General features: G+C 45.3%; 1 protein-coding gene across 9 annotated transcripts in view; it reads left to right on the top strand.

Moving 5' to 3' along the window:
- Nucleotides 1–23,566, top strand: part of AUTS2 (activator of transcription and developmental regulator AUTS2) — a 523,712-nt gene that overhangs the window by 138,674 nt on the left and 361,472 nt on the right. Inside the window, exon 1 of one of the 9 annotated variants that reach the window (XM_015880960.2) lies at nucleotides 12,740–13,069. The exons of the other annotated variants lie outside the window; for them this stretch is intronic. Coding sequence (XP_015736446.1) covers nucleotides 13,022–13,069 — 48 coding nt within the window. The 5' untranslated portion in view covers nucleotides 12,740–13,021. Of the gene's footprint in view, nucleotides 1–12,739; nucleotides 13,070–23,566 lie in introns of those variants that run through there. 9 annotated transcript variants of the gene reach the window in all.

The raw sequence follows: 23,566 nt of genomic DNA, 5'->3' as shown, positions 1-23,566 counted from the left end.
GTATGTGTGACATTTGGAGAGTGACAGCAGAGCCAATGGGGGCAGGGAGGGGCAGAGGCCTCGGAGTGGAACCAGTGATGCTGGAGATCATTAACACTGCTATTTATAACAGTAAAAACTAGGTTTCAGGGGGAAATATCTAGGCTTAGCGTGGCTAATTATACAGCTGTTAACTAATCTAGCAGCTATCCTAATTCCACCAAGCCTTCGTGGTGTAGTTCAAAGCAAGCTGAGCCCATCAAGTGGAGCCGGGCTGTAATCGTCTGCACAGGAGGGTTTAGTGGCAGGGGGCAGCCAGCAAAGCACCCTGCTGCAGGGAAGGGTCAGGGCACCTGGGTTGGGGGCTTGAAGGAAATCACCAGGTGCTACCAGAGTCAGGATGGCAGCAGGGATTACTATGGGGTTCGATGGCTGCTCTGAGTGGCTCTAAATACACTCGGTGTTTGCATTATTAATTGAATGTCTTTGCACTTTGGTAGTGTTTCCTAGAGAAGTATCATCTCAAGGGTTCTATCTGCGTGAGTTAAATAATAAGATCAAGGTGTTTTTTCCATTTAAAAGAATAAAACAGAGGGTGATCTCACTGGAAAAAGTCTGATCGGTAAAGAAGGATCAAATGAATGCATCAGAGAGGAGCGTGATGTACTTCTCTGTCATCTCTTCATCTCCTTTGTTGACTTTCTTCCATAGTTTTGATGTCTGAAATCACTGAAGTGTGACCTACTTTCCTGTTTGTGTTGCTTGAGTGCTTTTCCTGCTGTCGGCAGGTAAGAGATGCTCCTATGGCTCCACTGCCTGCCTGCTCCACCGAGAGGCTTCATGAGTAGGCAGACAGGAGCTTGGAGGCTCTGAGTGCACTGAATTACTGGCAGAGAGCCGGTGCCATACATGTTGACCCTATTATAGCATGCATACCTTCAAGCTAAATGCAAAACAGCAAAGCCTCCAGCAGCAAATGTTGCATCTGGGAGCAGGGCAGGGGGGTTTTGCTTTCTGCACTTGCCAGTTTTACTGGTTAGTTTTCACGTGTTAGTGATTACTTTTGATTTCTCCTTCCTTCCAGTATTATTTGATCCCTTCCTCATTGAGAACAAGAGGAGGTGGCCCAGCCCAATGGGAGGGAAAAATAGTTTAGGCTGGGGGATGGCATTTGTGTGAAAAGCTTTTCACATTTGGTTGTATGAGTGCTTCAATCTGGAGCACTTAATATTGGCAAACTGCCTTGCTAAGAGTCTTCTGAAACGTCTCATGTTTTTGGATGTGCAGATTTATTTACTTTGTATTTTTTTTAAAGAAAATGAGTTCCATGAAGAACTTGTCATCTCTCCATCTTTGGTGGTTTTGCTGTTTGGTTACAAAAGCTTTTCTAGTCTCTGGTTTCCATTCCCTCTGCAGAAATTCATTGTGTTCAGTCCATCTGCTCTGCAATCACTGCCCAACAAAAGTGCTCATTTCTCTCCCGTCACCCTCCATCTCAATCTCCAGATTCTTCCACAAACCAAAGGAAATCTATGGTTTATTTTTATGTTCAGTACTGAAGTAGAAGGGACAGTTTAATTTCATTATGAGTGGCATCCTTTAGCACTGGAAAGCAGCAGCTGTTGTTAACCTTCTTTGTTGGCACAACCCCTGCTTGCTTGCAGGCTGCACTAGATTAGTCCCTGGGCAAACAGTCTCTATTAGCTGTGTCCTGACTTCTGCACTCAAAGAAAGCAGAAGATGTTCTTAAGAAGCACAAAGGATTTAAGTATTCCATGCATGATCACCAGTAGTTTGCAAATAACCACAGTCTGGCATTGGTTTGCTTTTGAGATCTGCTAAATCTGGGTGTGTGCTCTGTATTGTGGACTTGGAGCTGGTACTCAGCGCTGCTGGCTTTATTTGCTGATGGTACAAGGAGCAGCCTGTCCATGTCAGGGCGGTGAATGCTGCCTCATTGATTCCTTAATTTCTAGTGTTTCCATATTTTCTGGTGCACATGGAGGAGAAGACCACAGGGTTTGCAAGGGAGAGGGGAGTATTTCATGCTCAGATTCTTTCAGATCACACAGGGAGCAGAGAGAGCGTGTGCTTTTATTTTCTTTTTCTAGTAATGCCAAGTCTGTACAATGTAACTTATGTTCCCATTAGGTTGTGCAGAACAAAAACACAGAAGGATGAAACTATCTAAACACAGTACAAGACTCCCATTATTAGAAAAAGATGCTTTGCAGGAGGCAGCAATGAGTTCAGATTTAAAGCTCTGCAGAAGATGCATCTCTCTGGTGTATGTATAAATGAACACGGCGCATGTAACCTACTCCTCTACAATACTTGAGTTATGTGAGTGTGGTAGCTCAGATGCAGCGTAGTATCGTGGTGGTGTAAGTTCACATCATCTCTAGTGGATCTTTTGTTAATTATTGCTTCAATTTCCTCTCCATTACTGTCAAAAGGCATGCACTGCACTGCTCTCTTAGTGAAATAGGTTTCTGCAAGCAGTTGCCCACTGTGTGCAGCTGCCTGAGCTTTCATGTACATGGCTGTGCTATGGGATGTATGTATTAATAGACACCAGGACCAACGTATTTGGCTCCTTTTCCTCTTCTTTTTTTCTCCCCTGCAAAGTTTTCTTCATCACCACATACATTTCTCCACCCAACGTCTTGTGCTTCCAGAAGTACCCAGTGAAATGTAACTCTGCTTTGAGAGCTTTAGATCTGCACCATTTTCATGTTCCTAATCACGGCGTTACTCATCAGCAGGTGTCATTGCAACCTCATGGCTGTGCTTTTATTCCCCAATCATTTCAGTCCCAAACCGCGGTGATTTCAAAGCAGCCTTACGGATCTTGCAGGAAATAACGTTACTGCTTTCCCAGAGGAGAAGTGCTCACAGGAGAAATGTGAGTGGCACAGATCTTGCACAGCACAGAGCTGCAGAGAGCAATCCCTTCATGAACTTAGGACTGAGGTTGGTGTGATGCTGTGCATGCCATACAGACACATGCTGCCACTTCTTCCTTTTCTTTCCCTTGGAAAGCGTGACCCACGAGCATGGTGATGCTGTTGAATGCTGCTTTTATTAGCATGGATGTTACCCCCCCCCCCTTACTGCGGGTCATCTTTCCCATGTGCTTTGCAAGTGTTGAAGCTCATGAATTAAAACATTCAGGAGGGGAAACAAAAGTCATCTGTAAGGAGCTGACTGCCTGCTTGCATTTCAAGGCTGCTGGCTGAGAAGGGCTCTAATGATGGTGAAGCATCCACCCTTGGTGCCATTTTCCCAGGCCTAAGTTTGTTCTGATATGGAAGAATAGCATTATGTGCTGCTAAACCTTGCTGAATGGTTCAGTGCTGGTTGGAGCTGTGGGTGTACCCGGCTGTCACACATACCTGGGCATCACTGAGGGGAAATCCATCCTACAGCCATGTTGCCTCATGCTCCTGCTGGCTCTTGGACCTTGGGCTGTGCCCTGCATCTCAGCAGCATGTTCTGCATCTGCATGGAGATAGATTCTGATCTAATAACCCATCTATTATTCAATACCCTGTGATGGAGGGATTAGCCAGGTTATGCAAAAAGTGTATGTGTATATGTATATATAATTTTTGCCACGGACTAATTTGTGCATTAACTTTCTCGTGCATTACTGATCTGGTTCTAGCGAACTTCATCCTGTTGCTAGGAGAGATAAGCTACGAGATACTTAAGAGTCAGTCAGAATGCCTGCAGACGCGGGAAGTTAATGCTGCTCTGATTCACGTTTGTACAGCTGTCATGTAATTAAAAAGGCTGAGCAACTGGAGCCGCTCAGGAAGTTTTTCCTTGAAGAAAGCTCTGGATGTGTTTTCTTTTAAGCTGTATTTCAAAGACTGCACAAGACCTCCAGTTTCCAGGGGCAGAGCTGCTGTGGGACCTGCATTGGGCAGGGTGCTTTTTGGAGACCTTTCTCTAGAACAGAAATCCATAGGAGTAGCTTCGTTATCTTCTTTATAAGTGGGAATGGGAAGTAGCTGAGTCTGTGTGGAGGAAAATGCCTTTCCTTAACAGGCGAGCTGACTTGTGAATTAATGGAGAAGCTTTCTCTGTCATCTTCAATTAATGTTTAGAGGCTTCTCTGCTTATGAATATTGGTTGCATTTGGTGCACGGCAAATTTTGCCTTTAAAGGGCTTCTTGTAGTCAGCTGTCACCTAATTCCTTTGGACCGTGTTTATGTAAGAAGGACATGCTATTTTTAGAAGCTTAATGTAGATATCAGTGTGCTGGGAGATGAGATGGTGCTCAAAGGGAAGGATGTACCAGCAAATTCCCTTTGCAATGTAAGCAGGGCAATGGTGCACCGAGAGCAGGAGCCCTGGGGTTCCTCTCCAGCACCATTACAATGGTGTATTCACACAAGTACATGCTGGCATTTTGCAGAAGGTATGAGATCTTGGTGCTCGATGTTACAGGAGTGCTTCTGATGCCTAAAAAAACAAAGAAATCTTAAACATTTTGGATTCTTTTCGTTCATGGCTTTTAAACTTTTATTGCGCTCACAGACTGTTGTAAACGTCCCTCTCAGGAGGGCTGAAATGCTCGTTCTGCTGCCAGCGAAATGAAATCTGACATTCCTGGTGCTTGATGGCTCCAGGAACTTTCCATGAGAAGGAACGTGGGATATTTTCAGGCTTCAGAAACATAGCAGGAACTGTCATCTTGGGAACAGGCTGCTTATACAGCACTTAGCGCAAGCTGTGCACAGGAGACGTGCACCATCTTATTGCACCGTCTTATTGCACCGTCTCAGATGCCTCATTTATTTGACTGTTTGCTCCCGAGTGTATTTTTATGCATAAGGCAATCCAGGACATGACAGGTAGTATGTACATGAGTGCATTTGGTCTGTGCTCACATCCTTTCCAAAGGCGCTAGCATGTGTATACATGGAAGAACAAAGAGGCTCAGAAAACGTGCTCCGTGATTTAGTGTATCCCATTCTTTCCCTCCTCCCTCCCCTGCAGTTGTATAAGTACTTTTGATGGCAGCTGCTGGATTAGACCCAGAAGCTTAAAAGATTAAAGAAACCACTAAAAGCAGCCAGGAGGAAGTGAGGGATCTGTTTGTCTGAAGGTTTGTGTTTTCGTACTGGTGGTTGGGAAGCAAATTGCGAGCAGGCTGTGCCCTGCAGCAGGGTGCTGGCAGACCCAGCATCCCCTGGGGACATGTGGTATCACTGGGGGCTGCAGGGTGCCAGCATCGCCTGAGTCTTTGCCACTCTTCCCCTTTCTTTCTACATCAACCCCCATAGCCCCAAGCCTAAAAGCAGCTGTTTCAAGCGGTGTTTTCTTTTTTAACATGATCTTATGCTATGTAAAAACATCTGCTGCTTTCTGGCTGATCCATAAACATCACTGGTGGTGCATATGTGTAATCGAACAGAGGGTCCTGAAGAATGTGAGCCAGACTTCTTTCTCATTTAAACAAGCAGATCTGTGCTGAAAAAAGTACCTGGGGTGGCTGCAGAATGAGACTTGGGACACCCAAACTGCCTGATAGAGTGGAAAGCGAGCTGCTGAGCACGTTAGGATTATTAACATTAATCTGATCTTTCCGTTTGTCAAACAGATTTTTGAGTACATGGAGACAGCTTACCCAGTTCTTAAGACAGTGCTCCCAGATCAGCTTGTAGTTTGTTCTGTAATACCGTGTGGATTTGCTGGGATTTTCAAGTAAATACATTATGTATATGGCTTACAGATTGCTTAGGCTGTCTGCATCAATAATTAAAATGAGAGAGGGGATGGTTCTGCAGAGTTTACCCCTTTCTTTCCCTCATTGCCTTTACATGCCTGTTTTTGTCTTTTCTCTCTGAGTATAGAAGATAAACCTGTAGGGAGGGAGAAGCATCAGAGCAGGATGCGTTTCCAGCAGGGATGGGAGTTCATGGCACACTGCTGGGGTGCCAGCACCCAGTGCCAGCCTGACCTTTGTTGTTCCCTTTGCAGATGCTTTGATTCAGACTTTTTCATGGTACCTCATTGCATGAAGAGCTTTAATAGACTTATTATTTGTGAGTTATGTGACAAGAATAATTACTTTCTCTAATATCTCTGTCCTCATCTATCTTGGAAAAGTGTGCAGCGTGTTGGAGTTGGTATCTTAAAATAAGCTGTGCCAATCTAGATGTAGAACTGCATGAGAACTAGCAAGGAACACTTTCCTGTTCTTTTTTCTCAAGTCTGGCAGAAGAACAGGGACGCAGTGCAGTGTCAGTAGCCTTTGTAATCTTGGGCTGCTTTTTGAGACAGCTCATTAGGATGCTTTCTTGGCTGGGAGCTTTGTAATTGGCCCGAGATCACCAAGTCGTGGGCTGTGAACAAGCCGTGAAATAATAACTGCCTGAACCTCATGAGTGGCCTGGCCCTGCTCTGCCCAGCAGCCTGGAGGGGAGCTGTGGGCACACAGCATTGCTGGCTGCAGTGCAGGTTGGGTGCTGCTGTGCTGCACTGTTTGGCCACCGCTTTCTTTTCTTGTTTTAAGGCTCTTTATTGTCTACTGTGCCTGCGTAAGTATAGCTCTAATGTGGAATTATCAAAGGAGATCTGCTATACACAGCTTCACTTGTCCACGCTGTGGATAAGGATCTTAAGAGCTAAGCACCTGCGTTGGCACTGCTGCATCTGCTTTGCTTTCCCTTCTTATACAAAGGGACAGTTTTGTGTCTTTCCTATCTACAAAGACAGCTTTTGGGTGCTCTGTGGGAAATCCCTGGTGCTCTCAGATTCATGCATTGATTAACTTCTGCAGATATAGCTGAGCTTAGAGCAGACAATATAAATGCAAGCTGGCCACTGCTGTGATGCTTATTTGTAAAGGGTTGTCCAGTAAGAAACTCCAGAAGCACTGGAATGCAGAAAGCTTTAGTATTTCTTAACTCATCCAAGGTGCTTAACAAAAGGTTTTTTGGCAGGTATTCATAGACACTGAGAAAGTGTAATGCCATGTTTGTTGTTTGGAACCCAGTGGATAAGGAAAGCAGTGCTTCACTCTTCATGTGCAGCACCCAGCCCTGCATAGTCCTGCTCCCTCAGTGCAAGCTCTGGCTGCTGATGTAACCCAGATGTTAATCAGAATTTACAGTAGTTGAACTGAACTTGGAATTTAGCCGAAGGGACTGAAAGGGAGCATTAATCAAACGCTGCAATTACTGAGCCACACTTTTCTGCATTAAAGTAAACAAGTGACGGAGATGCATTACACACACGTAACATCTCAGTGTCAAGTAAGCCCTGCCAGGAGGACGTGGTAACTGCAGCCATTAGCCTTTATCTTTAAACTGTTTGAGTAAGGGGAAGGGTTATATAGATGTTAGTCTGCTCTCAGGAAGATAATTAAAAACAACAACAACAAAAAGCTGGCTCTTTTTAATAAACTGCTGTAATTACAGATCTGTTTAAGTGGAGGCATATGATACGTATGTGTGTGACAATTTTCCAGAGGGATGGTTTGGCTAGTGCTAAATAACCAGGCTCATTTTCCCATAATGCAAACGTTATTCACAAACTATTACCATAATTGATGCACCGAGCCACTGTAGAGTAACTAATGTGCTGTGTGTGGGAAGCAAGCTAGAAGTCGGCGAATATTAAGGAGCAAAATCTCATTTTTTAAAGAGGAACTTTAAACAACAGCACGTTGTGGAGGTGCATTCTGATAGGATGAAGCAGTTGGAGCACTATGGAAATCACTGCTTTCTGTATGAGAGCTGTGTCGTTTCAAACACACTTAGAGCTCTGGTGTGTGCTTTGGTACAGAGCATTTCTCTGGGCAATAAAAACCTGGTCAAGGATGGTTGTAACTCTATAAACTACAAAAACAGGGGCTAAAAATGCAAAGGCATCGTGTAGGATTACAAAAGCATCTTTTGGTCTTTAATTTCCTAAGCCATTTTGTCCTGATGCCAATTATTGTTTTCTAAGTTGCAGATTACAGCGCTGCACCTTCTCTTTCAGAGAGATTAAAAAGGCATTTTCTGCAACCTTTGCCTCCTTTTGCTGTGGATGCTCACACGTGACCCCTCAGCACTGGTACATACAGATCATGTAACGTCAGTAGCTTTCCTTATTGTAATGTGATATAACTCAGTGTGGCAGATGCAACATATTGGGAGCCATCATGAGCGGAGCTCTCGTGCACCAGGCTTATGGGCTGTCCTTCTTCTGGTTCAGTCTGTCTCTTGCACATTGGAAACAGCTCACAAATGTCTCTTCCTTGTCCGCTGTGGATGCTGCTGAGCTGTCCTTGAACCTTTCAGGTCTGTGTGGCTGAACCTCTTAGCCATAATTTCACCTATAAAGGTTGTTGTTCATGGTAGTTTTTTACAAGTTAGCATTTCACTTGGAAGCTATTGTACTTCCAACTGCTTTTCTCAAGTTAATCTGTACTCTAATTTCTCTTTGCGTCCTGGAAGCCCTTCGTTCTTAGGTTTAATCCCAGTCCCAGGGCAAAGCAGCTGTTCTCATCTAGCAGGTTGTGCAGCATGCAGGGCAAACGAGACTTGCACCTCATGGCTGCTGCAAAAAGACCTCTCCCTAAAGCAGGGCCGTGCCAGGAGGCTTATAGGGTGACACACACCTTGGATGTTCCCTGCTCCAAATGGGTGCTGAACCTTAGCAGCTATCTGATGCTGCCAGCCTGCTGGGTTCAAGCTGGTGACCCAGAGAGCTTCCTAAAGCGAGCACTGAGTGCAGACTGACAGCCTGCGTGTACGGCGAGATTTTCGGCAGCGCTTGAAATGGAGGAGCAGATGGTGTTGATGGGAGAGCAGGGTTATAAGGTACAAGATGGGATTGTTACCATGTTAATAACATGACAGCAAATCCCACAGTGCTTTCTATTAGCCTGAAAGCTGATAGTTCCCTGTTGGCCATCACGTGAATCAGGAATGTCCAATAATAGGGGCCCTGGGAGGCTATGGATGCCTCTTTAATTCAGCGTGTTGGTTCTGCAAGGTATCCATTGATCTGCTTGGGTTTGGTCATTCTGACCCTTTTGCTCACTGCCTTCACCCTTTCTGCCTTTTAGGTGCATAAAGGAGCATGACAACAGAGCTGGCCTAATTCTGGGTTACTTCCAGCACAGAAACTGTGATACAGAATGCAGCTTTGCATTGAATCTGTCATTTGCAAGGTCAAAGCAGGGGAGAAGTGCTGGGCATACTGGGAAGCAGGCTCTGAAGCTTCAGCTCTTGCACTTCATTTAAAACAATACTTATTGCCCTGCATAGAACAAGCCATGCTTGCGGTTCTCTGAACTTGGGCAAGGGTTCCTCCCCCAGCCTGCAGATGTGATGGGCTTTTTGCTCTCAGCTTCACACAGTCCTCCAGGGTTCAGTGCTTTGAGTGCTCCATCAGGAGCCGGGGGAGCTCTGAGGCACGTCTGGGAATGCAGAAAGTCATTGCCTTTCTTTTTTTGCAGGCTAATTATAAAGATTACTGTAAACATTTCCTGGAGATGGGATCTTCCTATTTATCCTTCTTGTTGTTGGGTTGGTGTTTTTTTTGGTTGTTTTTTTGTTTTGTTTCATTTTTTTTCCCCAACACTCCCACACTTCACTCGAGTTGAAAAGTGTGAAAGCTATTATGGTAATAGGGAGTGAGATGATTTTCTGCTCTCATAGTGCCAGGCAGATAGGAGTGGATGTAATTCATCTTGGATGTAGGCCTTGCTGCAAATGCATCATCATGCCTCAGCCTCACAGCACACATCTATGCACACAGAGGTTCATGTTCGCAGGGGTTCAGGGCTCTTTAGCTTGCTCTGCAGTGTGCCCCTGCAAGTGGGTACATAGGAGTGTTTATCTTGGGGTGCATAGGAGGTAAAATCATGCCTCATTTGCTCCTTCCCTCCTTCCCTCCCACTTAGCACCATAGAAATGTTAGTCTGCCTTGACAACAAACAGGGACTCAGATTGGAGAGGAGGAGGTGCAGCGTGATTTTGGGTGGCTTACAGATCAAATCTGTGCTGCTCACAGTTTGGCTTGGCAGCAGCAAGCTTTGTCATGGGGGATAAGTGCAATGAACACATCAATACCTAAATATACATTAGCTTGTATTAAAAGGCTCAGAAGTGCTTGTCTGTTCAAAAGGATGTTATTGCAGCCCCTTTCAATGCTGCTTCACATTTGAAATGGTACGTTGTGGTATGACAGAACCCTCTGAGTCAACCAAAGCACATTTATTTTGGGACAAGTGTAAACGTTCTATCAAAATATGTTTCTTCTCGGGGGAGGAATAAAAAATCAAGCCTGAATTTTGGCTGCACAAGCTTAGAACCCGAACAGTAAATAATTTCATGTTACTGATGGGTGTTTGAAAGGGAAAACAGTGATGTGGAGGTTAACGCTACAGCACATTTGGGGGTGAGCTCCTAACTGAGGTACGGCTTGTCTGGCAACAGGGCCTGTAAGGAGTGAAGTTGAATTGCCAAGCAGAAGCGGAGCTGTTGTGTGGTGCGTTTTATAGACAATAACTCTCTTAACACACAAAACTGAAATACATTTCAAGCAAAACACTGACGATAAGCTTTGAAATAAATAGTTGGGTGTGCTTTGCCCAGCTGAGAATCTCAGTGCTGCTCGTGCACCCTTGTAAACCTGAGCAGCCATTGGTATTTGCTGTGCTGTGCTGTTTGTGGGTGCTCATATTGCACGTTCCAGCATTGAGATGAGGCAGGAGCAGTGCCATGGCCTGGCAGGCTGGGCTGGGGGATGCATCTGTAGGGAATTCTGTTTGTGCTCTGCTTGTCCTCTGCTTACAAAAGGACAGCTCTCAAGGGACGTCATTGTGCATTTTCCTGAGATAAAATAATAGCTCTGTGTTTTGTGACCCCAAGACTTTAGGTCTTGCCAGATGCTAATGAACCAGTGGAAAACATCCAGGGCCTGGTAATTGCTTTGAGGCACAGCTGTTTGTGCTTGGTGCTCTGTGTCAGGGCTCGCTTCTCCTGTGGCTGCGCCCTGTTCCATTGCCCCAGGGTCCCCCTGGAGACTCGTGGGTCAGGCAGCGAGCAGACTCCCTGTAATTGGGTACAAGAGCACAGCGTGCTGTGCAGGCACAGGCAGCTGGAGGATGAGCTGAGCTCTTGGCTCATGTTTGGCATGCACAATAAATCCTGCTCAGAGCTTGCAGGCAGCGCATCCTGCTGCAGGGGCTGGAGTGGCAGCAGGACACTTAGCAGGCCTGCACTGAGGGGAAATTGAGCTTTTTAAGGTGCAGAAAATAGAAAGTACCAATATTTTGACTTGCTTTTAAAGTGTTCCCTGCAGGAGACCTTCCGAGCCACTGATTTCCTTGCAAGAGGTGATGTGGGGCATTTTACCACCCTTTTACAGCAGGAAGGGCAGAGATCTATCAGTGTAAATCTCAGTTTATGAGAAGTTCCAAAGCCCTCTGTTGGCAGGTGAGGCAGCAGCCAGCCTCTCCCATCTCACACAGTGCGTTATCAGTGTTGATGATACTTTTTAGGTGATTTTAGTGTTGATAAACTAGGTTTCAGGCTCTTTCTCATCCAGTCTATATCTGTGTGTGTGTGCCAAGGAGGTGGTAAGTCAGTGGTATGTGTATTTATTCTGTCTCGGTCTAGGATAAAGATGGAGTAGACCTAGTAAATGTACAAGGAGTGATGAAAAAGACCTGTGGAGATGGCTATTACTTCCCTACATGGGGAAATGTAATAGTCTGGGGGTTTCCAATGCCAGAAAGCTGTGATATATAAGGAAGGCGAGATGAATCTGTACAATCATAGCTGTTCAGAAGGCAAGGAGTGAACGATTCGCTTGTTGGTAAGAGAGGATATGGTGAGGCTCACACTTAAATAGCCAGACAGCTGGTTGCAAGCAGCAGAATGAGGCAGATTTCTGCTTGTTGTGAAATTCTGAGCCATGTTTCCGGCCTCTGCAGCATCTCATTGAAGCACAAAGCGGTTCAGCTGGGTGTGTGATGGATTTGGCTGTGTGTTACTGGATGGGATGCTGTGGGATTTGAGATTTCTTACGCTGTTTGCTTCTGAGTCTCCAAGTATTTGAATGCAGGATGGTGGGCAACAGAGCTCTGCATACAGTGCAAGTACAGCAGACTGCTTCTATTTGTCCTGCACCTTGCAACATGATATTCATTGCTCTGCTTGGGGATCTGCAATGAGCTTTAACCAAATCGATGCGTCTCATTAAACTGGAGACAGGGATCCTTCAGATCAGACTAAAATATCTGCTCGGAGCCTTCCCAGCTTGTTGTATGCGTTCTTTTTGTAACGGTAGCTTTTTGCTAGAGAGGTTTTGCAGGTCCTGGTTTAAAACACCTGGAGCTCTGAAGCAGGCATGGGGGAGGGCTGGGCTGGTTCCCCGTCCCCTGCTCTGGTTACATGGTGGCATTACTGCAGCCGCAGAATCGGAAAGGAGATATTTGCTTTATGCTTAAGAGGCTTTCTAGTTTCTGAACTATGTATAGTGCTGTAATCTTTCCCTGTGGTGGGGAGGGGGCAGCCTCCATCGCCGGGGAGAGCGAGGGGTTAATAAGCTGCGGTGCGGGGAGGGGATGAGAAGGGGGGGTGGTTTGGAGCTCATTGTCAGAATAATGTTTAGCCAGGTGTTAATCCGTGTCTGGAGGGAAGTGCTGGAATTCATTATTCATCCCATTGGGGGGGAGGTCGCAGTCCTGGGAGGCTGCCAGCTCCGGAGCCAGCCCCCTCCTGGCTTTTACTGACATGTGCCATTTGTGATGAAGGCAGTTCGAGTCCATTTGAGGAATTGTGCTGTCAAGCAGCCAAACCGACGGCGGGTGCAGTGCAGGCGGTGCGGGATCTGGTGCGGCACGAGGCTGGGCAACGGAGCGCAGCATCGCGGCTGCTCCTTTTCTTCTTCCTCCCCCTTTATAACCGCTGCTGTGTCCCCGTGGAGGGGTTGGTTGGAAGCGGCGAGTCGCTCTTTAAGCAGCAGCGGGATCCGTTTGGGTGCTTTTTTTTTTTGTTCTTTTTAACGAGGGAGGGAGGTGAGACAATGATCAAGTCCAGTTGGTTCTACGTCAAGTTCAAGTATGCGGAGAAGGTAAGAGGCACCGGGGGGGGGGGCTGCTGCACCATTATATCCTGAGTGGGACTGAGAACTTTCTGGGTGTGAATGAGCATTCGTGGGGCTTGGGGAGAGCACGGGGCATGGCTGCATGGCTTCCCATGTGTTATGAGCTCCGCTTGTTGGGGGGGCAGATCCGATCCCCGTGGCACTCTTTGTTTTTAAACACAGCAGCAGTGAGATGTGTTTGATTTTCGTGTGTGTGGAGCTTGAAAGGGAGCTGAGATGTTGACCCGCTTCTGTCGGGCAGTCGCTTCTCTTTTCTTTTTTGCTTAATGACAAAGTAAATATTTAATTGGCCATAATTACTGGGGAAGGAGAGGGGAAAAAAAAAGAAACAACAAAAAAACCAACAAGTTGCATTGATGCAAAAGGAGCAAAATGCTTTTGTGGGGTTGCTGGCTGAGTATTTTGCAATGGACTCGCAGCTTTGCTCCTCGTGCTCGTTCTGCAGCACGGCCATCCGCTGAGCATCCAATCCCTGCAGGCTGGTGCTGCTGCCGGGCATGAGCCGGTGGGACGTTGGAAGGGAGCAGCTTCACATCATCCTTTGCATCGCAGTGGGGAAGGGAGCAGAATGTGCTTTTAGGGGGGGTTGGGTATGAGGAGCCTCATTGCATGTTGCCCGGCTGTTCTCTTGCTGCCTTAAAATGGGGCAGAATGAATGAATGCATGCACTGTTAGCCTGAAATTTTCTATTCTGGAAAATAGGCTCAGACTGATTTATTTCTTGTCTTTGTGCCTCGAGTTATACCGCATACAGTGAAAGCATATATATATATATTTCACCTAACAAGATTGTGCTGTCATTTATCCCTGGCTGCAAATAGCCCATTTAACAAAGTCTCGGGTTTAACTCTTCTGTTTTCATTTGTTCTGGCCTTTTTACTGAGGCAATTGGAATGCAAAGTCTACTTTATTAGGAACTGCCTAATACTTTATTTCCTCAGTGCTAATTCTACATCATTAAAGGCAGCTCATACCTGTAAGCACCCAGTACGAAACGGGTTGACTCTGTGTATTCCGTGCAACTCTTCCTGGAAGTAATCTAATGAAATCACTAATTATCTACCAGTGGGTGAGGCTGCTTATTCGGAGGGCTGTTATTACGTTAGCGATTTATCTCTGTATGTTAATTATTGTGTTATAATCCTTGTGATTCAGCCCTCTGCTCATTGAGGCGAGCAGATAACGGCGCTGCTTTACAGGGCTGCTGTGTGTTACGTAACCTGTCAGAGCAGTTTTGTCACAGATTGATGTTTTATGGATTGCAAGCTGGGTAACTGGAACGTGGATGGTGACATCCAGGAAAAACCCATTTGGGTTGTTCACAGTTCGCTGTGTGTGGTGGGATTTTCTTCTGGTTCACCAGGGAAAGCAGCCGCATCCATTCATCTCAGCACCCAAACCATAATGCCTGCCCACATAGCGAGACACACTAAGGAGACACTGAGATCCTTTGCTTGCAATAAGGATTTCCTAATGGAAGAAGGTGCTTGAGGAGTTCACATCTGGTTTGGTTGATGTATGAAGCCATGCAGCTGTGATGGCTGTGGTGGTGTAACTGCAAATAACTGAGTTGATTGCAAAAATGGCATGGATGTGTTTGCTCACTGGGAAGCATTTGTGATCCCAGTTCAAGGCTGGTCATGTTAGGTCATTAGTGGAGGGGTTGGGTCTCTGCCCTCCCTGCAGTGTCTCAGTTGGATCAGGAGCTGCTTTATGTGCCACCTCACTTACACCACTCCTCCTTAATTATCTCATAAGTGAGTTCATTGACATTTTTAGTATCTGCCTCAGCTGAAGTTGACATCTTTGCCTCTGGCCATTCTAGATATTCCTCCCCCCCCCCCCCCCATTTGATTTCTTTTGGAAGATGGTGGTGTTGGAAGAACCCTCTGTGATGAAGCACATCTATTTAGATACATGACAGGACTAACTTTGCAGGCAGTTGCAGACTCCTGCTGCACAGAACAGGTAGATATTGGATAAAACGGTGTGCTCAGGTCATCCCAGTGTGTATTGCAATTAAAATAATCAGATACTGACACTAAAGTAGGAACCCACGCAACTTCATCTTGAGCTTATTATCAAGCTAATTGCAAACATGGTATTGTGTAAATGGCAAGAGAGGCTCCTGGAAGGAGAAGAACAACTAAGTTTATGTGTTTACTCTGTCAAAGAATGAAGACAAGGTCATTTGAACACGAGCCTTTTTTACATAATGCCCATATTCAGTCTGACTGCCTTTACACTAATTAAAATGCAGCAGTTTGGTAGGAATAATAAAGCTGACAGGAGGAAATCAGTCTGATCTGAGGGGAGGAAACAAAACCAAAGGCAGGATATGGAAATGCATGAAATTCCTCTAGAAAGTGTGGGAGAAGTGTATAGAGGCAGCAGGAGTGGGCAGCCTGGCTCCATGTGCTGCTGCTGAAGGAGCTCATGGATGGTTCTGGAGAGCTTGAAAGGTTTGGTTTGCCCTTGAAAAGCCCTTTGCCCCATTAGGGCTTCATTTGATAGATAGAGCTGCACTAAAGTGGAGGTTAATTGCTGTGTTCCCAGTGCTGTGCTCCTGGCTGGGAAATGGGACTGAAACACCCAGATCTTAGATGCAGGCTACTTACCTTCCTTCCTCTCACATAAGACTCCTGCTACTCTGAAAGGCAGTTTACAGTTTTGACAGCTAAAATAAAAAGCCTTAAGGACCAGCAACCACTTTGAATGTTTGAAGGGCTTCATTTCCTGCAGAAAGATTTCAATTACAGTCATTTTCCTCCAGTAAGTACAAAGAGGTAAATGGAACCCCTGTTTCAAATGTTAAACTCACAGACTGCATTATTACCGGTTGCACTTGGAAAGTAAAGGATGAAGCCAATCTAAATCAAAGCCCCAATTCCAAATTACTTTTTAAGAGCGTGATGAGGTCTGCACCCAGTAATTCAGCAGTGCAGTGCTGAGCAGTGTGTGGTACAGCAGATGTGCCTTTCATTTTGTGCGTGGCTCAATGGGGGGATGGAGGCAGGAAGCATCTTTCTGGGCAGGCAGCGAGCAATGAGTCTTGTAAGGGCTGCTGTGCCCATATCAGTGTGTGCTGGCTGTGTTTATAGGGAAACTGGCTTTTAATTTCCTCTCTGTCACAGTTTACATGTGCCACACAGGTGTGATGCTGGGATGGTAAACCACTCTGATCACAGAATGGTGTTTTTGCTGGGAGGGTGAACTCTTCCAGCAATGCATACATGGGACGGCTGCTTCTCTTTGTGCCTTTGGGGTCAGCCCCTGCCCAGAGGTACAAGAGGAGGGCAGGGAGCCCACCAGCCTTCATGTGAGCCTTTGGTCCATCCTATGTGCTGGGTGAACTGTGTGGTTACAGCAGTGTGAGCTGTGGGTCCCAGAGCCAGCCATGCAGTGCAGGCTCACTCTGTGTTGTGTTCTCCACTCTCATAATGTTAGCTCTGATTTCTGAGTGGATGGAGAGCATTGCTGAGTACTGTTGGGCAAAGTGTTGTTTACTGAGTTAGTGGAAGTGGAGGGTTCTCCACTTCTGTCATTTCTTGGTAGTTGGGCAGTCCTTGAGAGAGCTTTTGTTTCTCTGCAGATGGAGGCATTTCAAGGAGGGCGTCAAATCCTCCTGAACAGCTGTAATTTGCTTTATGCTCTAAGTGCTTATCACTAACCCATGTTGTTTTGAAAGGAAGGCTCAGAAGTACTGATATATCTGGAGCTTCATTTGCTTCCTTTGGCAAAATGGGAGAGTTTTAAGGGCTTTTTCTTCCTCAAATCCACGGCAGTTGTTGCATCCTGCACAGGAGAACAACTGGAGGCTGCTCGACCTGGGTAGATGCCAGGCAAGGGAAGTCCCAGTGCCACCAGTTTTCCCCGTGGTGTTTCTCACCAATTGGGGTCAGTGGAGCAGAAGCTGCTTGAAGCATCCTGGTGTCACTTCAGGATCCTCCCATCTGTAAATGGAAGCAGGTTGTTTTCTCCTGTTCCAGCCAGGCAGGCCTTATCTTTAATGTGATTCTGAGATCTAGACCTCAGCATTTTGTCTCTATTCCTCTTCATGTATTTGTGAGAGTAAAGGGAGCTGCACACACTGATGGCAATAGTCGGTGGCAGGTAAAATAGCAAGGAAAAAAAAAAAACCCAATCCCTATTACATTCTTTGGATGTAAATTTTTAATCAAATGTGTTTTCTTCAGTTAAGCAACTTTTACAGCCCACTGCACAGAACATACAACCAAAACTCTGCACAATGAACTGCATGTAATAGGCCAGCAATGCATCCATTACACATTTTTAAGTGTGTGTAACGCATTTAAATTCATTTTTGTGAGCATGGCAGTGTAGCCTTTAAAAGGTAATTGGAATTTACACAGGCTTGCTCTCCTAGCAGCTCAGGTTTACTTCAGACTGCAGTGCTTTGGAGAGCTTCATTAGAAATGGTTTCTTTTGTAACAGGAACGAAATATGATTTTAAATGCATTAAAAACCTTGTATCAATGCTTCCAAAGCGACTGCATGTTGCTTGGTGTCAGTGAGCCCTGTTCTCCACGCTGCTGTATTGATTGAAGAGTTGCTAGATGATGGGTTAGGTTGCAATAACAGCAATAATCACATTGAATAACACTTTTCAGTCCAAATCTCAGTGCTGAGCTTTGCGGCTCCGTGTGAGTGTAACTCTGTTGGTTGTGGTTGACCAGGCTGGGTGAGTTGTGTCCCCTCTTTGTGGGCTCCTGCTGGAGGCTCTGCATTCAAAGTCAGCTTTAATGAACTTCTGCTTCCCAAGATGCCTCTCTTATGAGGCATCTAATGGCGTTGTACCCATGTGCACCTGGGGTGGGTTATGGTGATGATGTCCTGAAGCTGTGGCTGGGCACAGAGGCAGAGGAGCTCTTTAGAGGGGCTGCCGGGGACCACAGCTTTGTAAGCCTGTGGGATGCTTAGCACTGAACTCAGCAATGCAGAGATTAATATTCAGGACAGGTAGAGGAGGGAGGCTGGGGGGATATCACACACAATCTGCTCATCTAGAATGATTTTCTGTTTTGAAGCCAATTTCACCAACTCTTTAGATGGGAAGAAACAAATCGAACGGCGTACTCTGATTTCCTTGCTTTCTTTCCTAGACTCCATTTGCCCGAGGACTTGTTCTGCCCTTTAATTATTTAAGAACTGGGTTTTGTTTACAGTTTGTAATAAAACCGATAAAAGATTAAAGAGGAGCTTGTGAATCATTTTAAGTAAATTAAAACTTTGAAAGACTTACAACTGCAAATATTTGGAGATTGTAAAGTAGAAGGATAAGAGCAGGACCGGATCCGATAATCAAGTTATTGCATTTGTTTGGGAGGAAAAAAAATAGTTTTGTTTGCAATTGGATGGGAAAGCATTATTGCCTGCTCTATTAAATATTGATGTGTGCTTTTAGCTAATTTGAAGGTAGTGATGGTGTAGGAATCAACGCTGGGAACGTTAAAATGATGTTTCGTTATGGTGTGAAGTAGCTGCAGAAACGGAGTGCAAAACAGAGGAGGGATCCAGAGGGGAAACATCTGGGCTGAAATTAATTATGGTGCTGAGCCTGTGCCACTGTAGGTACATCTCTGTTACTCCTAAGGATTGTGGATTCTGCCCTAAAATAGCCCTGATGCCTTAAATAAAATGGCGGCAGGTTGAAAGAGAACAGAAGGAGGTGGCTCTTCATTGAGGTCGTGGCTGGTGCAGCTGATGGCCAGAGGAAATTATGGGTTTCAAGATGAGTGAATTACTGCATTAGAGAGCTCTTCAGCACCCTTGTACGAGTTGTTAGGCCTAAATTATGTTTATATTTGAAGGAGGTGAAAAGGAGCCCTATGGTAGCGTGGGGCAGACATGGAGAGTTGGAGTCTAATTAGTTGGAGTCGTCGTATTCCTTAGGGGAAGGAGCTGTGAAAGCTAACACGATAACACAGCAGGTTAAAGGTCTGTGTGTAGATCCTAATCTGCTTAAAAAGACGGGGTAGGGTTTCACTGACTGTCATGAACTCGGGTTCGGTAACCAACTGTACCCTTCATCAACATCCAAACACAAGCCACAAAAGATGACAGAGGAAATTAGGGGCTCTCAATGTGCCGATGCCACACATCACCCCACTGTGATGATAGAAACACGCTCAAAGCTCCATAGTTGGTCTTTTTCCCCACTCTTTTGACTTGGAGTCACTTTGATGGCAGCTCCAACATACCTTGTTAAAAGTTGTGCTGCAAGGCAGGTAACTCATCTGTAAGTCTCAGCAATGTTATAAAATGTCTCCTTTTGCTTTTCCCCATAGGTCTTGCTTTGCACTTAGCAAATGACTTAGAACCAGTTTGAGCTCTCAGTGAATGGGGTTGGCCTCCGTGTCAGAAGAGGGCATGGAATCCCTGTTCTTAGGGGTTGATGGGAGGAACACATGTGGGTTGCATTATTTTGTAGCCTTATACAAGCAGAATTTGCAGCTCCCATTGTTCTACATGATACAGATGTTAGAGATGAATAGATAGCGTTTCTGTTTCCTTGTTTAGTCTTCTGTAATTTTTCAGTGTTGCAATCAATCTTTGCCCAGAGTTTTTGAAACATCACTTGTGTTTAGTGTATTCTCCCTGATTGTCAATGATCTCCTTCAGAGCTCTAGGATTCGTTCCATCTGGTCTCAGGAGCTTGCCAGCTTGTATGGCTAGCAATAGCTGATTTTTCCATGAGTGCTAGTACAGAGAAGTCAATTCATGGCTACAAAGATTAAAATCCCTACATCAGAAAAGCTGGAAAAATGTAACAATTGCAGTGGTGCCAAGGAAGTGCTTCTTCTTGGATTAAAAATCTTATGACAAGTTGAAAGAGAGATTCAGTTCTGTTGTCAATCCAGGAGAGTTAAAGCTGCAGTTGTGTTATTTTATTAGCAGCAGTGCTTGGACAGGGGAAATCAGTTGCTTCTCAAAGACAGTTTTGTGCTCGTTTCCATTCTGCCTCTTTATTACTCTGTTATCACTTGGTTTGGATTTCCTTACTTTGAAGTCACTGAAGTAGAGAATCTGATGCAAGCAGAAAGTCTTTGCTTCCTGTGTTCTTGGGGGCCCCTTCTGTAATGAGCTGCATTCTGCAGCACTGAGGAGGTGGGGAGCAGGCTGCTGAAATAGAAAGGGGTCAAGCAAGCAAATTTAAGAGAGAAGCATCCATATGGTACGTTGGAGGTGTTACGTGTGCCTCTCACTCCTAGGAAGCATCCTCTCTTTCTGTCAGGATTGGCAGTGATTAGATACAATGAATGGTTCTGGAGGAAGAAAACTGCTTTTACCTTTCTGGGCATGGCCCTGATGATGGTTCTGAGTGCAGTGGATGTGTTGTTAGTGAGGGCAGCAGCTTGGTTCAGAGGGGCACGACAAGTCACTTGTCTGTCAGCAAGGGCAGGTTGTTGTAAAAAGGGATGTGGGTCCTCCTGCTGTCATGGGTAGGAGATTGATGGGAGACGTGCTGCTTTTGTGACCTCAGAAATTTACCTCTGAGACTGGCAGAAGGTATAGCTAATAAATCTATTATTAATGGAGTACCTAAGTTATTAGGTACTCCATTACGGGTCCTGGATAGCACACCAGAGATTTCGTATTGCTTTCTGCCAGATCTTGAGTTTGCATGGGATTGGGATGGTGGTTAAGATAACAGCCTATAAGGGTATCTTTCAAGATCCTGAGGTAGATGTGAAACAAGGGGCTGTGACATTTGATGGTGCTGTCTGCCCATCAGAGTCCTTTGCATCCCTGAGACCAGGTGTAAAGTAAATATCCAATTTTATATGTAATAACACCCATTTCAGAGTGATTTGCCCAAAGAAATGAGATGAACCAATTGCAAGGATGAGGTTCTGACCCATGTTTAGGCAGGGAGGGTTTGACTTTTATTTTAGAGGGGGCAGAGCTTCACCTTGGGTCTGCCTTATGTATGCTAAGACAATTCATGTGACTATATACGAGTCACATATTTATACAGGGTAGGCTCTCCTCTCACAAGACTTAACACAATGGATTATTTACTTTCTCTTTGACTAGGTCAACATTTTAGCAAGTGCAGGAGCAAACAGCCTACAGCCCCAGGCCCTCTGCTCTTGGCTGAGCTGAGGATGTTCCTGCAGCTGAGCCCAGTCAATGGCATGTGCTGGAAGGGAGCTGCTCCATCAGCACATGTCACTCCTGTATGCCACTAAGCCTTGGATAGGGATGGGTCTTTAGTTGTATTTTGTAGATATCCATAGGGTATCTTGTACCTTATGGGTATCTACAAGTACCTGAAAGGAGACTGTAGTGAGTTGTGTTGGTCTCTTTTTCTCAGGTGATGAGTGTTGGGACATGAGGAAATGGACTTGAGATGCACTGTTTAAACTGGGTATCAGGAAGGATTTCTTCTTAGAAAGGATGGTTAGGCGCTGTAATGGCCTGCCCAAGGAAGCAGTGGATTTGCCATCATTGGAAGTACTTTCTGGTAGCCTTGCTTAGTGTTAGGTGTTTGGACTCGATGATCTTGAAGATCTTTTCCACCCCAAATGATTCTATGATTAAACTAAGGAGGTACCAGCCTGATACTCCGAGAGCTGAATGTCAGCACTAATAAAGCAGAGACCCCATCCTTCCCAAAGGACCTTTGGAATCAATTGGAAGCTGTGTGCTCCATCCCCCCAACCCCAGAGGGTAAATGTTACTCTGATGCTGTGCTGCTCTCTGTACTCACAGTGAGCTGAGACTACCAGCACTGATTGACAGCATTGCTCCCAGCTCTATGGAGAGAGGAAGTGACCTTAAACACTGTGATTGTGGTTATGTTTTGACTGTAAGAAAATCTCTTCTTTTTTTTTCTTTTTCTTTATATAAATATTGCCCTAACTCTCCTACCAGCCTGGCTTTCTTTTCATCTCCATGTATTTATTTTAATTTCTTTTTTCATGGTATTCACCCTTTCCTGCCATGAGATGGAATTAGATAAGCTTCAGAATCAGTTAAATGTCATTTGTTCAAAAAAAAAGAGGGAGAATGAAGCAAGAGGAGAGGTGACCTTGCAAAGTTGCCTGTAGAAAAGGCTCTCTCTTATCACAAGCCTAAAGTAATTAGCTTTATTTTTGGTCTTGCCTTATATGAATTGTTCGTGCATCTCAGCTGGCTGCAGAAATGCCTCCTGACAGGCTGTGTGTGCTTTCCAGCCTGCCTGGCTGTTGCCCATGAGTTCCTGTGTTGGTGAGGTTTGCTCTTCCCCACTGAGCAAGAGGAATATTGTTGCCCTCTATGGTAAAGTTTTGAGGGTCAGAGGAGAACCTGCATTAGCACGCATGGAAACTCCAGGCTAATGGGCAAGAAATGAAAATAAGAAATAAATAAATGGGGGGGGAAAAAAAAGAAGAAAAAGAATCGCTCTGTTATTATCAGTGCAAGAAACTAAGTGCAGATATTGTCATGCAGATGTGAATCAAAGCACTTGTCTTTCACGTGACTGAGCTGCTCAACCTATTTCTGGGTGTAATTACCTTCCCTATTATCGTTATGGTTGTCAGGGCAGATCAGAAATCAGGTTTTGGCCCAAGGCAGCTCTTTGTGTCTGAAAACCCCCTGGACTAAGCAGGAGGGAGGATGGAGCTGTGGAGGTCTGTATGCACTGGGAGCTGCTCTGAGCAATGCAAACGGAAGCAAGTTTGGCCCACACCAACAGGGTCCAAGGTTTCTGAGCCTTAAATTTCAATGTAATCAAGAACTGGAAGCGATACAGATGTGGTCAGTAGGCAAAAACCATGGTGTGTAGAATGTGAGATACTGGGTCAATGTCTCAAATCCACCCCTTCTGGCATCTGTCTGTCTGAGGGGCAGTTTGATGCCAGCAAGGGGAGGTCCTGGAGGCAGATGTGGGATAATCTCTTTTCCACCTTAAATCTCCCTGTTTAAACCCTGAGAACGAGCATTAATAGCTGTCTTAATGGGCGTAGTTCATTGAATTCTGCTTGGATTATAGCTTGTTCCAGTTGGCTTGATTTGGTTTAGCAAGGAATTGGGAACAAACTTCAGAGAGGCTCATTATGAAGTGGGATTGAGTTCAGAACGGGCTTTGATACGTATTACTCTGAAATGAAGAAATTAGTTGTGTTTATTCCTGTAGTTGAGTGCACTTCATAGGCTTTCAGAGGATCATTCGAATGCTTTAGCTATGGTATTCAGCCATGTCAATTCTGCAGAGCATCTCTTAAAAAGGATATATCTTCTGACTAGCAGCGGGATGCCTAAATGTGGGTGTGAAACACCCCTGTGCTTCCTCCCTTGGTTCTGCAGATCATTCCTGCTTCTTTCACTCATCTAAAAGCATTAACTGTAATTTCTTACATCCAACTCATGTGGCCCAGGGTTGGATTTTATTGTTTTCTTTTCCCCTCTGCTTGTTTGTTTTTAAAGTGAACCGAGGCCGCTTCTAACAGAGCGTGA

This window comes from Coturnix japonica, chromosome 19 (genome assembly GCF_001577835.2).
Source record: "Coturnix japonica isolate 7356 chromosome 19, Coturnix japonica 2.1, whole genome shotgun sequence".
Classification (NCBI taxonomy): Eukaryota; Metazoa; Chordata; class Aves; order Galliformes; family Phasianidae; genus Coturnix; species Coturnix japonica.
The sequence above is the reverse complement of the archived record's forward strand: the minus strand, read 5'-3'. Positions and strand labels throughout refer to the sequence as shown.